Below are 18388 nucleotides of genomic sequence, written 5' to 3'. Positions count from 1 at the left end.
CTACCGCACTGTTGGTGTCAAGATTAAAGTATTCCCAAACTTTGAGGGACCGTGTACGAGCCTTTTTTGCCGCGTGTTGCTCCACATGCTCCGTCGTACTGCTGGTAGACGCCGCCGTGTTGTTCAAATAGATTACACAGACGCAAATCATTCACGTAGTCACTGACTTGAATTACGTCACCGCGTTGTCCCAGCCCGTGCGCTGCGCTTGTATCCGGGTAAACCAAAGACGATGGATATAAACGGTCCCATTAGAAAGTTCCGGTTTTGTTCTATGAACATTTACCCTGTGTGGTTTTACACGACGCGTCCACACTAAAATTCCACGTCGAATAATTTTTATAATCGACAACGTCGATTACGTCGGATAATCGTCCCAGCCCTAGATCAAAATCAACACATTTTATTTGATATGCTCCATCATAAATAAGTAGTAGGCCTGTAAGAATACGTAGAAGATGAATATATAAGATATGAACATAGATATGAATATGTCACAAGGTGTGTGTGTGTATGTGTTTGGGCTTTGGATCTGTGTGTGCTGCTTGACAGATTCCTCCCCAGTAGAACCAAGTGAAAGCAGGGGTTTTCACCCAGGTTAGAGATATACTTCAATATAAAAAGGTAAGAGAGTAAAGCCCTCTGGGTAATTTTATCTGACAAGTTGTAGTATCTGTCACATGCAGCATCAATTTCCTATTAAAAATGGTAAAAAAAAAAAAAAAAAAAGCTCAATCTTTTAACTAAGAGACTAGTTTTCCCTTTAACATCACAATCAACTGTCAACACGAATTTTATCATATCAACGATCATAGGTTTAAAACCATCTTACTTTTCAGAACATTATCTTCATTGTTTGTTGCTGTTGTCATTTGTGTAAATTGATGATTGCAAGCCCTGTAGAAGTCTTATTACTCCACTAGCATAGCGTTTATGAACGCGCGGCGCCAAATCCAGAACGCCGTTTGCTTGTTCTCATAGCCCAGAGGCACCATGGAAGTGACACTACTGCGCATATTCAGTGGGCTGCATAACGCGGAAGTGACCCAGAAGCCAGAAACTGTTTTGGCGTATTCGCCAGGCGAGCAATTTCTGTAGACATGAACAGACGCCATTTTTTTAGACACAGTATCCAATTCTTATAATACATCCATGGTACCAATCCAGGGCAACAAGACCACAGTATTAGCCAGCTAGCAATGCAGAGCAGCATATAGCCTAACTTCTTAGCCTTAGCTAGCTTCGTAGCTTATCAACCTCTTTGCCCATATTTGGATTGGCTGAGGGTCATCCTGCCAAGACGCCACATGAGTTTCGAAACCCCTCTTCAGATTGCCGCCCCCATGGCGGATATTTTGAACTAAATGTTTTCAGCTGTGTTTTTTATTGATCTCAGAAGTGATCTGAGATCAAAAGGAGGACTGAAGGGATATGTTATGTTTACTACTGTATGCTTTGTATGATTAAAAAGGCAAGTCAGCCTTAAACTGATGATTATGATTGTTTATGAACATTGTGACATGTGAACATTAAACATTGTGACCCTGACTGCCGTTTGAGATTGCAGAATGACGTACAGGGACAGACAAGACAGTACAAGTAGGACATGTTTAGATAACAGGTTCAGGTCAGAGTGGTGTGAGGAGAGAAGAGGCGGAGTGACCCTGTTACACAGAGAATGTGTAAGCAATCTGTAAGCAATCTCAAAACTTAATGCTTGACTATATTTTTAATAAATTAGACGTGTTGAACTTTATCTGTTGTCCTGCATACTTCATCAAACGAACGCACGAGTCCTGTTCGGTTATATATGGATCTGGACTCAACAGATGAGGCAAGAGCGACGTCTGTCCACCGTCTGCCAGTCAGCCAGTCCAACACTGCGGCCCACAGGGTGATCGCGGTAAACACAGGAAATGGTCTCTGGTGACGAATCTTCTGCCTCATCTTTATCTATCGTCACCATCATTAAGACACTGGCAGGTTCCAACATGACTGACAGCGGGGGAGTTCGCTGTGCTTGGTTTTTCTCCTGTGATCCTTGAAAGGTTACATCTTTTAGCTTTTGAAAATATGCTTGTTCTGATGTGACTAAAAGTCTAACCTAAACTACATCAGTTCATACATGGTACTTTTTTGTCCTCGCCTGAAAATGTCATATTTGATAGCCACCGCTAGGATATACTTTATACAAGAACACATGTGTCTCCTCTTGTGGCACCTCTTGTTTCTCCTTGTATTTCTTCTTGTGTCTCCTTTTATTTCTCCTCTTTCGTCTCCTCTTGTTTCTCTTGTGTCTCCTCGTTTGTCACTTCATACAACCAAAAGCAGAAATAATGAAACTAATTTGTTGTGTATCAAATTCACCTTTTAATATTCCAGATGTGCTACTTGTCACGTCTGCTGCTCTGGGCTACAAGATGAGTTAGAGGAAAAACCTACAGGACGAGGAGGAAGAGGTCGAGGAGACCCGGGGAGAGAGCTCAGTGCAGAGCTTGAGCACAATCCAATAAAAACTTACTTTAAAAGTAAAAGTCACATATTAGAACGGACACAAATAAACGTCTACAAGTGTTTGTTGTCACACTTTATTTTACAGCTGACTGATAAGACGTAACAAGTTCTACTTTGTATCAAATTAGACAAAACTAACTTTAGACAGTAAACAAACACAGTTATACCCTGTTTAGATAACATTACACCAAAATAGGGAACTAAATAGGAGAACCTAATATACTTTTAGACACATTTTACAAGTACATAGCTAATGAGAAATCAAATATAGTCATATCAGATCCACAATAGGATCAGATCAGACACTGTTCTACAACCCATTGCTGTGACACATCACATTGAACACTTCCATTTTGGACCTATGAAGCTTCATTAGACAACACACGTTATTAGATAAATGCAATGCCATATTATATCAGTTATATATTATTTAGCCTTTATTTAAGAAAGTTTCTCTTTCTTACAGCTCATTAACCTGGAGAACCTGGTCACTTTCACACTCATGGCAACTACAAGTCAGGAACTCTGTTTGTAACACTGTCCTCATTGACCTTTTAACAAAACCATATGTGTGTGTGAATTCTCTGACCCATCTCTGAGCAGATTGCTACATTTTATATCAATGCCATCACTCGCCTCTCCCCTGGACTGCTCTCGATGCCTTCGGCTGATTAAAAAAACAGCCAAATTCAATCAGATTCAAGAGAATGAGCGACTCCTGGAATTGCTGGCCGCAGGAGCCTCCTGCATTCCCAACAACAACCTCATCACCCTCTGCCACATCGACCCATGAGGATGTCCGCTGGCCAAGGCTTGGAGCCAAACCCAAAGCACGGATCTGTCCCACACCTGCTCCGTCGGAGCCCTGGACCATCGTTCAGGGTGACAAGAAAGGAGGTAAAAGCTCTTCTTGCAACGTTACTCCACAACCAGGGAGGCAAGAGCGACATCTGTCCACCGTCTGCCAGTCAGCCAGTCCAACACTGCGGCCCACAGGGTGATCGTGGTAAACACAGGAAATGGTCTCCGGTGACGAATCTTCTGCCTCATCTTTATCTATGGTCACCATCATTAAGACACTGACAGGTTCCAACATGACTGACAGCGGGGGAGTTCGCTGTGCTTGGTTTTTCTCCTGTGATGAACACAGTGTATGGTCTATCACATTTTCAAAATAAAATAAAATTCATTACACTGACTTAAAGCTCTACTTCAAAGTAAGAGTACTTCATATAAATGTAGTGGAATCAAAAGGACAATATTTGTCTTTTAAATGTAGTGAAGTAAAAGCCATAAGTTTATTAGGTTAGTTATAAATACAAATACTGAAGTACAGCACTCAAGCAAATGTAATTGCATCACTTATACTTGGTGCACCACACATTTATTATTGCCAACAATCCAAGTTACCCAGTGTTTATCCAGTAATACTGATTAAATGGCAAAAGTTTTTTTTCTCTGAGGTTAAATTTGAAAATGTGGTGAAAGTGCAAACTATCAGGTTTGAATAAACCGTCACTGGAGCTAGTGATTTTGGTGCTTTTTAAACTGGGTGCTTATGTATGTTGCACTTTTATGACTGATCTGAAATTTGGACACGTATGTCTGCACAGTGAGCAGCCTCAGAGATGTTGGTAGATTCAGCCAGTTGGTCTTTAGTCAGGTTTAATCCATCCCTCACACAATCAAACCTGAGTTACTAGGCTATCCGTATGCGGTCATACTGTATTTTCTTCTGGTGGAAGTTGGCAACCCTGTACACAGCATCAGCAGTCATTGTGTGCAGCCGGAGGCGGGAGAAAACGGAGGAAGCTGCCGCCTGCTTCAGGGGCGGCAGACAGCAGCTGGGTAAAATCACATGGCTGTGTGACTGTTTCATATTTTAAGGGGATAAAGTTTGTTTTTTACTTTCTGTCTATCCCACATCCAGTGGTGTAGTCTCCTTTATTTTGGTGGGTATACTGCGCTATCCCATTTACAGTATGTCACTGAAGGTGAAGGCTAAATAACAGAAACACCTAATATACACTACATCCTCCACAGTGATCAACTGGTTCAACAACTGTCTAAAACTATTTAAATAACAAATTGCCAACTGACTTTAACTGACTTTGTACTTTTATCTGAGAAAATTTTACACAGGGATTTTACTTGTACTGTAGTTAGTGTCCGTTCACCTGCTGACGTGCTGACATCAGTGTAGAGTCTCATCTCCAATTGCTGCTCTGAACACAGTTAATGTTGCTGTTGTCACAGGTCTGAGGGGTGCAGACAGGTTTATTAACCAAAATTACAGACATGAACAGACGACGTGAACAAACCCTGAACTAAACAGACGAACCGACACAGACAAAGGGAAGCACAAAGACTATACAGACACAGGAGGCGAGGTGATTGCACACAGGTGAAACACATCAGGGCGGGGCAGACAATCATTACACAGAAACAAGACCACGACAGGAAGCAAAAACACTGAGACACACAAGGAACCAAATTACAAAATAAAACAGGAAGTGCGAAAAGTCCAAAACAAAACTAACAAAAAGTGTCTGCCATTGAAAAACATGACAGCTGTGTTCTTCATCACAGTGTCTAACTACCTGCTGTACATTTAAACTTACACTAGTTCTGCTCCAGCACCCAGAGCTCTCTGCTCCTTTTAGCGACTTTCAGTAACTCAGCAGTTGTTAACATGCTCCGCTCATTAAATACGCACACATAAATGTATGATGTTGACGTTTAAGTGATTTAGTAGAATTTAGCCTGTTCCTGCGGCTGTTGTCCAGATAGATGCGTCAGTAACTTTTCTTTTACAAGTGAGACAAAGAGACTGTTTGATCCAGAACCAGCAAGTTCAGGATCCACTGCCTAATACTGTATTTATTTTAGCATATTCATATTTATCCTTACTATTTATTATACACACACAACAGACCCAGCATGTTTGAATATAAAGAACTTGTATGATCTAAACTAATTGTCCTATCACATGTTTGTCTGTATAAGGACCAGAATTCCAGTCCAGTCCTCCCAGTGACGGACCAGCACCTGCCTTTTCTTCTGCGTCTCGCCTCATCAACCATCAACAAACACATTACATTAACACCAGTATTATCCCTGCACATCCTGCTCATCAGGTGTTTTGTCAACACTTTGTTGTTTTATTTTTTTAATGTGTATCTATGTATATCTATCTTTTTGACTGTTGGAGTATTTTACCTTTTTATTGCTATTTCCTGTTAATATGTTTATTGGATACTGCACCAAACACCAAGCCAAATATGTTGTAAGTAAAAACCTACCTGGCAATAAACCTTACTCTGATCCTGCCTTTGTGATGATGTCATCATCCATTCTTCATGGTGCTGTAGACTGACACCCATGTGTCATGCAGTATCCCCTTGCCTTCATATTTTTATTGGAAAATAAAAACATACTGTTTGTACTACAAGTACTCATAATTTGTTTCAGTGCTATCAACAATTTTATCTATCAACAATAAATGAACATATGAATAATAAATTATAAGGAACATGGGGAAAACATATATAATATGTGTAAATAACATAACATTTTCTCTATTCTCCATAAAAGTGTGTGCAATGTAAAAGACAACTATACTGCAATACTATAGCAACATTTAAGTGTTTCCTTCTAAAAAACACATAATAATGGGAAATAAATAATTAATGAAAAATAAATATTGAAGATAAAAAAAAAATACAGTAACATTGAAGTGCTTAAGAACTGGTAAACTGAAGTTTAATGTGAAATCAGGAAAGCCCCAATCACTTATTTCTTAATTCTTTTTCGGTTGTAAACAAAGAAATTGTGAAGGACAGATCATGTTCAGCAATGAACATGAACATACGTATTTTCTGATCGCAGACACGGTCAGTCATTGATGACTGAGTGTCAACTGTAACTGTCGCTCCCGGTAACGTAGTTGTATGTTGGAGTGCGCGGGCAGCAGCTTTATGACTGGAGTCCAATTCATGAAGAAAGAGCACTTTTTGTTTTACTGCTCCTGGCAGATAGCAAGCTTCCTGGAGCACACTGTGCAGAAACAAGCGCCCGGCTCCTTCAAGCCGCTGGATCCTACAACTGCCAGTGTTGCCAAGATCCGCCGCCCCGCTCTGCTTCTGACAACCTGACCACACTCTGCCACATAATGAAGCCACTTCCATTTAGCAAACCAAGTTGGTGTAAATGCATGGCTGAAAGGTTCTTTCCCAAAAGGTCTGGCCGGAAAATTGAAGTTGGATGGCTGGCAAGGCTCCTCATATGCCGCCAAGTCACTCCTAGCCTGACACCTTTTAGCAGCAGGCTCCTCAGTGTTGGTGGTGCTAATGCTGATCTACTCTGGCGGGTGCTGTAGCAGCAGTGTCTGTCTCTGAGGAAATATTACAACCAAACGAAAACGATGCTGATAGAGCTGCTCTCTTGGGAAGGCTGGACTTCATATGTGCTCTCTTTAGCTGGTGGCTTGCCAAAAAAAAACCTGCAATACACTTTTCCTCCTTGAGATTTTATCATTCGATTAGCTAGCAATGCTACAGCAGCAGGATGTAAATGTACGACGAGTTAGTAGAGAGTTTACATAACCTGCTCAACACTGCCTCTGATTGGCTAATAATCGTTGTCTTCCCTGGTTGGATTGGTTGGGTAGAACTGGTCATATCAAGACTACAAGAACATTATGCTCTGCCATGGGTTTACAGCGTATACCTGCGTATCACATAGACTTCGCCACTGCCCACATCTCCCTACCATCCTCACAACTTCTCACATAGTGACCTACACTATGTTAATTAGCTTGATTGTTACCTACCAGAAGTGAACTTATATTTAGCATGTACTGTATATAAACTTTTTATCAATACTATCAAGCATTCAACTCATGCTGCATTCACTTGCACTTGGATATCATAATTTCACTCCTCAGAGTCTCTTTAGAGTCTCTTCAGATTTATAGTTAACAATATCATCAACAACCTCACATTGTGTAAAGCACCAAAAATGAATTTTCTCTACTTAACAAATGTATAACAATGTCAAAAGTTCCTATGAGAGGAAACCATATGTCTGAATATAATTTATTCTGACCTCCTACTCAATTCCTGATTTCTATTTAATTATTATTTTAATGGCTCGATTTTATGTATTTTTTTTGTCATGTTATCTTATTTCAACATTTCAATCCTGTTTTTGTATTTGTGGTTAGGAAAGGAGTATTTATCATCCAGGTGTTAAAAATAAAGTTAGTTTTAAAAAATCCTAGTGTACATGCAGTCACATTCTTTTCCTAAGTCCTTATAAATTCTCCTTCACATCTTTCCTTGACCTCATTGCATTTTCCATCGAGGTCGAGGATTAGAGGTAAGGAAAGGAGATTAGTTTGACTTTTTGCCAGCAGTCCATGATTGAATGTTTAATGCTTAATTATACCTTACAGCACATCTGTGTGGAGTCAGCCGTCTACGTGTCTCCGACTGCCACCTACCGGCGGTGTGTCCAATAACATCCTGTTCCTAAAAGGAGTTTTATTCTGAAGGTTGTGCCCGGAAGTCCTACTCTTCATGCAGTCTGAAGGAATTGACTGTGGCATGAGACTGAGCCAGTCGTCCGGGGGAGCGCCAGGCAGTGAGTGTTGGTGTGGATATGAGAGGAAGTCTGATGTGTTAACCTGGTAGTGAGCCGGTGTACAGGCCGCTGCACAGCAGCATCCATCTGAGCGGGACTGACTGACCGGCCCGGCGGCTGCTGTCGCTACCTAATTGGCTAGCTAGCTACCTATCCTAAACCTGCTAACTTTACCAGTTTGAGGCGGTTTACAGGGCGAGCAGTGTGGGAAAGGCGGGGCCTCCGGCTAGTACGACTCGGTTTACAGCTGCCCTGGAGAGCTTAGCAGCCCGCTTCATTTTCCGGACCAACATCCTGCTGAGATGGGTGAGTAGACTGCTAGCTAACCAGCTCTCTCAGAACCGAGTTAGCCAACCACAACTGTTGTCATCATTTAATTGAACCGTCAACGGTTATAATGAAAACGCCACGCATGGGTGATTGTTGACATTATGTATTATGCATTAAAGCCAGAATAGCATTTCGTTGACCTGCATAGTTTTCTGCTGTATTATTCAGTCATAGGGAAAGCTGACTGTGGCTGAATCGTGTGTACGTGCGCGCGTCCGCCTCAGTGCTCGGGTGGGGTAGCTTCCCTGACTCCATCCTCTATCTGCTCCCAGTGGTCGTCTGGCTCGTCGTTTTTCCCTTTAACTCTGTGAATATTATAAACTGTCAGTGCCTTTGTTCGTGCCTGGTGTGATTGAGCTGGGACCGACGTGGAGGTCTCAGCAGCTACATGAACGTACATCCCCTGATATGGCAGTGATGGTGTAGATGGCACTTCTCCATCTCCACAGCTGTTATGCAATAGGATCCAGCAGCCCACTTTGTGTTGCTGTTTATACTGCACTGCTCTCTATAGTGCTACTGTTTGTACTGGTTATTGATGATAGACACAACACTGGTTACTGATTGTTTGAGTGCAGCATCTTCAGTTCAAGTTTAATACAAATTGACATTAACAGCCTGCTTCAGACTCTCCAAACACATTAGTAAACCAGTCTCCCTGTGAGGCAGTGGTGTTCCTGAATGCAATCATGCACTCATGTTGTCATATAAGACATCCAGGGATGGAAGGATGGATGTGTGGGTTGTGTAGTGCACCAGCAACTGACAGAAACAACCAGGTCACTGCAACAGCGTCTGCAACCCAGCCCTTATGCAATATATCATCACCTGGTTTGTAGGTACAATGGTGGAATGAGCTTTAAGACAACTGCCTGTGTTACTACAATGATTCTTACCATTACCTTATTCTCTGCTGATGATCAATAGAGAAAGTAGTGTGTCAGCTTCTGCACTAATTAGAGTGCAGTCTGGAGCAAATCTTGACAGGTCAGTCCTAATCAGGTTTTGCTGAGAATGTAGACTGTACAGACTGAATTGGCAGTGCTGTCAATCAAAATGAATAAGCATCAATGTGTATAAAACACATATACTGTATTGAAGCTAGGAATGCCCCGATCACGTGTTTTTGCCACCAATACCGATCATATGTGCTGATACCAATCATTTTTTTGTGTTTTGTTATAGCAGCAACAAGTATCCTGTAAGGACAACTAAATTGCACAACGTTATAATTAATTCATTGATTAATTAAATGTGTTAATTTATGTGAATGAACACAATTATTAACAGACAGAGAAATTATTAAGCCTATTCAATGGGCTAAACAGTTGCAAATAGTCAAAATAGCAAATAAAAGCCAATATGTCTCATTAACTCAGTTGCATTGTACAAACTAAAGAATAATAGGATTTCAAGTCAGATACAGGCTGCATTGACAATGTATGTATTTTATTTTGGCATTGCAAATGGCGTACGTTATATCAGTCTCACCGACTTTATCAAAGTTCCACGCGGCCGACATGTTGTTTTATTTTGGTGGCCTGTCGCGCGCCGTTGCACTGAACAAGGTGGGAGGCGGGACTAGACTACACAGCACACAGTGCTTCTCTCTGCCGCAGGAATGATAACCTAATCATTTGTCATAGCATGTGATGGACATACACCAGCAATAAATGATTGATTCAGTTACTGTGGTTAACATGGCTGGCAGTCCAGCAGATTGGTGGCGTGTAGTCCTTTTAATGGAGCAGAGTAAAGAAGGATGAAGACGAGTCAAAAGCAGTTGTTCGCAAAATCAGCTGGTTTGCAGGTTCCTCATTTTGTTGACTGTTAGCTGGGAGGCTCCATCAAAGTAAAAGTGTAGGTAGCCATCAGCTAAAAAATAACATGTAATCTCAAAATTCACATTTAAATTTTAAATTGCATTGGAAATAAATGTTATTTTTGCCAGAGGCATCATAGAAGGCATCCCAGAGGACAGCAGAATACAAACCTCCCAGCTTGTTCTCAGTGACTTTAGTGGCTGTGCTCACCAGTCTAGCCAAATTGTTTTTATATATACAACTGAGATGTGTACACCTGGGACCCGATGCATGGAGACTGTGTTTTTAATACCAACTGATGGATTAAGGGAGTGTCTTCACCCATTTATGGCTAATTGTAGGAGCGGAAACAAGGCTCGTGCACATGTGGCCAATTTCTTATTGAGTGAGCTTTATAAAGATGATGCACGGCTTTATAACCCTGACGAAAGAATGTGTATGAATATTTCTGGTTTTGTGTATACACATAGTTTTAGTCATGAATCTACACAGTTTTATGCATCTGGCCCCAGGATGGTTCTAACAGTACTTCGTAAAAAAAATCATCAGAATATTCAGATTAACAGCAAATCTATTTAACCTCCTAACTAGTTAATTGTAACCCATGGACATTGGGTTGAACAATGGTGTCTTCAAGCAGGGGTTACGTCTGTAACTGTCTTTTTCTAGTTATTGTTTGTATCTATTTGTTTGTTTTTTCACCAGTTAGAGAGAGAACAGTTTAGACAAAAATGTCCATAGATCAGCACTACACTGAAGGTGCTGTGGTATAAGGTAAAGTATTTGTCAACACAGGTTTTTCCTGTAAAATGAAAGTAAAATGTTCACTAGATGAATTTAGGAAAAATCGTGTGGTACATTGAAAGTGCTGTAATGAAGGTGAGTGATATGTAACGATCATATGTAATGATGCAGCATCTATATTATCATGCTCTATGCTGCTGTTTGGACTTTTGTTTTGAGGTGTGAAGTTTCTGGATCCAAAGATGGAAAAGCAGGGAGAATTGTATGAATTTAGATTTAGATGAAGGCCTGTAATGCGTTAGCCACTGATCGGTTCCTTAAAATGACCGGTACACTGTCGGCCTCTGGCTGTTTGACAATGAGATACATGTAGCACTTGCACTAATGACTTCTTCACTTAAATGACTCTTGAATTGGACTTTTGATGGATTTTCTTGAGATGTGTGATGGTTTCAAAGCTTGATCATAAAAAAGTTACTGTGAAACCACATACGTTACACTACCTCCTCACTGTCTGAAGAAATGGTAATCCACCAGTCCACAAGACCTAACCTCCAGCAAATTACTGTAAATTATTATCAGTATCAGCTACACACTGCATTTCCTCAAACAGTGTCTGAGGTCTTTAGTGTCCATAAATAAAGAAGATAAACATTCTTTATTAGAGGCAGGCCTTTATTTCTAATTCTCTCTATTTGAGAGGCAAATTAGGTAATATTTTGGTAAGAAGCCTCTTTTTGATCCATGCATTACGCTGTTGAAACATACTCAACACTTCCTGTAACCGTTTCAAATCAAAAGTCCCCTAGCATCTCAGTGGACAGAACCCCTTCCCTTAATAACAGGGCTTTTATTGTGAAACATCTTCAGGCTGAAAGCATGAATATAGCATGATTATATTGTTAGATGTGCTATATGTAGGTTTTGCTATTGCTACATAGCTAACGTTAGCATTAATAGCTGTTTACTGACCAGTCTAGAAGAAACGTTGTGAGTTCAGCATCGAACTTCATTCCTTTACCCCTGCCTGTCTCATCCCTGCAGCCTCCGGTCTGCTCTGAAGACGTAGCTGTTCAGAGGATGTATTGTAACCTTTTGTATTATAAAGACAGACTGATGATGGCTGAAGCCGTTATCAAGTGATGAGCACCACCACCGGCTGACAAGAAACTACGTTCAGCAGAGAAAACGTACAAATAGCCTCTTTAAAGTAAAGCAGTAGAAATGTACATTATGTCTAATTATATGACAGGCACCAGGAGTTCATTCATCCCTGGCCATTTATTCATATTATCCATGCTCCTGGACATTATTGGAGACCCAGCTTTTAATTTATTCTTGGCTTTTATTTGAGGAAATACAGTCATCCTTAAAGACTAATATCCTAGTGAAAAATCATTTGACATTGTCAGAAGATATTTAATCCACCCAACTGTTCTCTAAACCACTTAGGCTACGTCCACACTGCTGCGGTGTTTTGAAGCACTGAAATCTGAGACTTTTGGAAAAGCTGCTGGCCCTGCTTTAGTTTTAAAACTCTGGGGTTTTGCGTTGTAGTCTGGATGGACAAAAACAGAGACTTTTGGAAACGATAACGTAGACATCCACGGTAGCTCCATGATTGGGTCTTATTACCCCGACAAGTGTTGAACGCAACATGATAATGAATTACAAGTGTTACTGACGTTATTGTCTTTGCTAGGAGCTGTTCAGTTAAATTCTGCATTTTAATACTACAACTGTTCATACTGTTTCTCGTTTGTAGTCATTTTTGCAGCTAATCAATTGCAGAGTAGATAATCTGCTTCCTGTTTACACCAGCTCGCGCATGCCCAGTGAACGTGATTGCTCAGGTATGAATGTGTTTTCAGGTGTGTTAGTCTGGACAGAGATCGTTTCTGATATAAAGTTTAAACGCTCGTTCACGTAGTACTGGGGACGTAGTCTTACTCTGTGGTTGCAGGCGGTTGGAACATATCCCAACACACACTGAACAGGTTTCCAGTCTATCACAGTGCTGTACAAGATACTGGACTTCTTGTCACACCTGGGTTGGTTGGAGAGGTTTTTCTGAACTGGTTTTCCTCAGAAGTTTGGTACATTTGCAGACGTTTGAAAATGGCTTTGAAACTTAGTGTGGTCGACCTTAAAACATTGTTTTGTGAACTTCAATCGGCTTATTGTGCTTTGCAGCCTGAACACCATTGCTCTCTCTCTCTCTCTGTCCTTTTCAGCTCATCATCTCTTTCAGTTAAAAACCCGTCAACTCTTGTTGGTTGAATGTTTCTGTTTGCAGACAACCTGAGTGAAGCCCTGGAGAAGCTGAAGCTAGCATCGACAGACAGCGCCACTGACAGCGTGGAGAGCTGCCTGGACTGTCTGCTCAAAGCGCTCGCCAACAACAGTAAGCTCAGCCTGATTTACACTGAGTGTGTATTAAAAACCGTTTTTCTTCTGCTCTGTAAAATCTCTGTGGCAATCTGCCTGCACTGGACCTCGCACCAGCTCTCTAATATTTCCTACATGACTCAAAAGTAAGCGCTCTCATTAGTGTCCTCAGCTGTTAATTTAATAAATCATATCTGGATTGTACTCAGATAAGAAATGTATGTGTACTGAAAATGAGGCCCTTGACTAAGCTGCTCAGTGTCTGCCTGAAGACACAGCGTGACATTGTTTGCCAGACAGCTGAATAATGTGGATGAGTAGACGTCTCGCTGTTGAATGAGCAATTGTTCTCCAGCTGATTGTACAGCAGATCTTTTCTTAACTGGAGTCATTGTCATTCAAAACCTGTGGTGCTCAACCTGTGACGATGTATTGCTTTAGTCTAATAGTAGCCAGTAAATGTCCCTATACACTGTGTTGACAGCATCATGGTGAGCTCTTTGGCACATCCTCATTCACCCTGAAAAACCTGAACCAATGACAACCTGCTGCAAAATTGTTAATCAAAAAGTGTCAGAATTCAAAGACCAAGTTCTTACGGTGTGACTCCTGAAATGACACAGAATGTGCTAACATTGCGAGTTCCCTTTAATATACACAGTGCATTTAGATACCACACTGGTTTGTTTCCAGCCACAGTGGTGCTGTGAGCTAATTGCTAACATCAACATGCTGACATTAAACAGTAACGTTATCCCCCTGGAAATCTGGTGTTCGCTGCGCTGCAGTGGTTTACAGGTTGTACAGATGTTCTCAAGGACCCCATGACTGCACAGTTGTGACCACACCATCAGTGATGGACGGTGTGAACACACCCATCAGTGATGCAGGGTGTGGTCAGATGTGAAACATACTTAAACCTTTCAGCCATGAGGACAGTGAAACACAGCTGTTAAATTACTCTTTTAGCAGGTATTATGTTTACCATAGTTATTATCTTAGTTTAGTTTAGCATGCTAAGTCCTAATTAGCACTAAACACAGAGTACAGCTGAGGCTAGTGGGAATCAGGGAGGTTGCTGATGAATAATATCCTTATTGATTAAAGGGAAATTTAAATTGAGACTCTTTGACTCGTCTGAAAGAAGAAAACTGAGCAGAATTTAATGGCTGTGTAACATCTTGGATGCAACAGTTAACTGGCGTTAAAATATTAGTAATTACTTTAACCTAATTGTATTTGCGGTGCCATTTAGCGAGGATAGCAACACTTGTGTTGGAAATATATCCTGACAAACATCACTGTGTCCATCCGCTCAGTGCCTCTGTGCTGCATCTCCATCTAATCTATTTACATAGTTGTACATCTGTTTACCAGGCATTTATAGAACAATCTGACATGCCTCCAAATCGATATTGTACAATCTGACACTTAAATGTCACATGTTTTGACCCTAAGTGAAATTGACATGGCTATAGCAATGATAGTTAGAATATATAGACACCTTATATTTCTGAAAGCATTCATTAATGCCATCGAAACTGATTCTGATTTTCCAGACACCGAGGCCAGTGTGAAGATCCAGGAGATGGGTGTTCTCCCCCTGCTCCCCACCCTGCTGAACCCCCAGTCCTCCTGCACTCCTAAAGTAGCCAACATCATCGCTGAGGTGGCCAAAAATGGTGAGAATCGCTTTCCAAGCCCATCCACCCAGGAACATGCTGAATCTCTGTTCCTCCATTTGTCACTATTCAGTTTTTACACTTTCTCCTGCACACATCCTTTTTGATTTTCCATGTGTTTGTCATGAATACATTATTTTAATGTAAATGGAGCGACCTTGTCAGTGATGGATATTTTAGAGCTCAAGTATAAATTAAGATATTTGAAGAATTGAATAGTATTATGTTGGATTGACAGGTCCTTTCAGACCAGGGCTAGATTCAGTAGCCCTCCTTGAGCTGTCACTGAGTGTGAGGTTATTGTGTAAGGACTCAAACCTTGCATAACTGCTTTGTCAGAGAGCTTCCATTTTCCATAATGCCTCTGTGAGAGTACATGAGAAGCTTTTAAAGCAGAGAAAAGCAGACATGAACAGAACTTGGGGCAAGAAAAGGTTAGGATAATGAATAGTTTTTGAGCAGCTTGCAAGACTGCAGCTAATGATCACTCCCCAGCAGTTTGCCAAGCTTGGCAACAACCCGCTGGCATTTATCTGTCACTGCTTCCGGAAACGTCTGCAAGCAGCCAAGTGACTGCTGGGCTAAAGACAACTCCCTTTCTGCCTGACAGTTATAACTGACTGTATTGTTTTAAAGCCACACCAGGCAATGTTTAATGTAATGTAATGGCGAATCAGCTTTTCATGTAGGCAAAGCTGCATTAGACGACTTGCAAAACGATGAGATCAGAAGTTACAAATTATTGTTACTGTGTCACAGAATTAATGTTCCAGTGCAGACCTTATATTTTTATTTTATTGAAAGTAATAAATACAAAGTTTAAAATTATTTGTGTATTATTGGCTAGGGATTTTGACCAGACCGGCCACCTGCTGGTTTTGAGCTGGTTCTTCACTCAGGACTAGGGCTGAATGATACAAAAAAAAAAAAAAAATCATATTTTGATTATTTTGGCAGATATTGTGATATGATTCTAAGTAGGAATGGTTGTTTTTTTCATTTAATTTTTACTGAAAAATAAGTGAAAATGATGATGTGATTTTTGTTGTTCCTTTATGTCTGGAGAAAATGATCTGTAGGTCAGGGTGTCTCTGTAGAACCACAACACTTATGCTGCTAACAATGCACAACAATGTTGTGACACATTTTACCTTTATCCAAAAAGATCGCAGCTCCTGTGATTTGCATATTACACTTGGCCATATTGCAATTTCTTTTATATTTCAATTAATTGTGCAACACTAATCAGGACTTTAAAGCAGATACTTAAGACGTACTTGTGACTTGCAGAGCAATGACTTTATTTCACCTCTGGAATTCACAGTATTCATCCTATTATCCGACATTTTTCCGAACTGTTGTATATTTTATTGTGTAAAATTGCGGTTTTTACATGAACTGGAGGATAAAAGAATATATATTTATGCTGTCAGTTAAATGTGACATAGGAATGTCAGATTTTCTGCCTGTTAATATCCATCTTTTTCCTTTTAACTTTCACATTTTGAATTAGTTCTTACATTCCAGAATTCAGCTTTGAGCTGCTGGTCTATTTTCCTGCAGAGCTTAAATATAATAAAATAACTTTGATGAGGAAGCATGAAGAACCAGATTGTTTCAGATTAGTGATGATTTTTCACATGTAATTCATTTTTAAAGGGATTGAAGTTTTTAGGTTCGACCAAACTGCAATAAGCACTGAAACTGCAGTGTCAACCACTCTATTGAAAACAAGTACTATCTTTAAAGTTCTGGTACTAAATTGTGTATGATTCTCTTAACTTCCTTGAACTGAAGACTTTTGTCTAATCTCCTTGCTGCTCTGTAGAGTTCATGCGGAGTCCCTGCGTGGAGGCCGGCCTCATCCCTCCTCTAGTTCAGCTGCTAAACTCCACCGACCAGGAGGTTTTACTGCAGACTGGCAGAGCTCTTGGCAACATCTGTTATGACAGCCGTAAGTAGGAGTGTGCTTTGCTTAGGGAACATTGAATCCCTCATGAGCCTTGTCATCACCCACACCGACCTAATAGAAGATAAGTAATAAAAATGATGCTGCTTTCGGGCCACAGCACTTCAGGCATGTGTGTCAGCTACACAAGGCTTTAACAGGGTTATAGGAATGTGTCCACGGAAATCTTGTTGCGATCCAAGGAACCACACCTCATTCACTGCATCCACGTAGAAGATACTGCAGCTCCTGCCTTGATGTCTGTAAGCTGTGAACACGTCAGTTGAATTCCCACTGACGCTGTTTATTTGTTTATTTGGAGTCCATATGAAAATATATACATATATAGTAACTATACAGCATAGTATAAACACACTACAGGCTACATTCATATAAACTTAATTTACAATGATATGCAAGGTATTTGTAAATATGTGACATGTACATACAAGATAGCATTACAAAAAAAAAAAACAGAAGACAGACATGGTGAAATTCTGTAAAATAAGTAGTACTATGAAAAATCCCAATGACAACACTAAAAGACAAAAACCTTTATCTTAAGTCTCTTTTCTATAGATAATCATTTTAATAATTTAAACATAGACACATTTGATATATTATTTGTCTTAGTTTTAGGTGATATAAACTTTAGCCATGTTGATACTGGATTCCTGGATAATTTAAAATGAATAACAGTATATCAGTTTTTAACATACTGATATAATATATAAACAAATTAGCAAACAATCTTAAAAACATGTTACACTGTTAGAATCAACTTGTCAGTGCTCTCTGATGGACAAACTCTATAACATAGAGACTCTTTCTAAACCTAGTTTTGAATTTCACTACTGCTTTTTACTGATCTGCCAAGATTTACACTGATCCAATACATCTGTAATGAGCTAATATTATCAGATTTTTTAACTTATTTCCAACATACACTGCCATTTTGAGGCATATTTCTTTTTTATGGTCACCTTAAAGTCTCAGCCAGTCATAAATTACATATTCCATTTGTTTAGTGACATGCTTAAAAACTAAGGTGTCATAGTTTATCTGACAATAATGTGACTGTGTTTGAAAATGTTAGAGCACATGTGAGACGTCTGCTCTAAGAAATTTCATTAGTGAATCTTCCAGTGGAGTATTCGAGTGTTGACCTCAGGGACGACCAGCAGAGTTTAAGCCTGATTTTGAGGCCAGCTTCAGAGGCTTTAATCACAGCTGTCAATTCTGGTGCACAGTTTCTCGTCTTGTTGAAAAGCTGGGTGTCTGTGGAATCTGGTGGGATGTGACATTTGTTTGAGTGG

General features: G+C 40.2%; 1 protein-coding gene across 2 annotated transcripts in view; it reads left to right on the top strand.

Moving 5' to 3' along the window:
* Positions 1 to 8113: 8113 nt before the first annotated feature.
* The window catches only part of rap1gds1 (RAP1, GTP-GDP dissociation stimulator 1), a 33733-nt gene continuing 23458 nt past the window's right edge, over positions 8114 to 18388 (top strand). For both annotated transcript variants that reach the window (XM_023423849.2, XM_023423848.2), the window contains exons 1-4: positions 8114 to 8463; positions 13351 to 13458; positions 15002 to 15124; positions 16953 to 17078. In XM_023423849.2, the coding sequence (XP_023279617.1) occupies positions 8460 to 8463; positions 13351 to 13458; positions 15002 to 15124; positions 16953 to 17078 (361 nt within the window). In that variant the 5' untranslated portion in view covers positions 8114 to 8459. The remainder of the gene's footprint in view (positions 8464 to 13350; positions 13459 to 15001; positions 15125 to 16952; positions 17079 to 18388) is intronic.

Source organism: Seriola lalandi, unplaced genomic scaffold, assembly GCF_002814215.2.
Source record: "Seriola lalandi dorsalis isolate HSWRI2012SDOR001 ecotype SW California unplaced genomic scaffold, Sedor1 jcf7180002054694, whole genome shotgun sequence".
NCBI lineage: Eukaryota > Metazoa > Chordata > Actinopteri > Carangiformes > Carangidae > Seriola > Seriola lalandi.
This window is presented reverse-complemented; position numbering and strand designations above follow the sequence as displayed.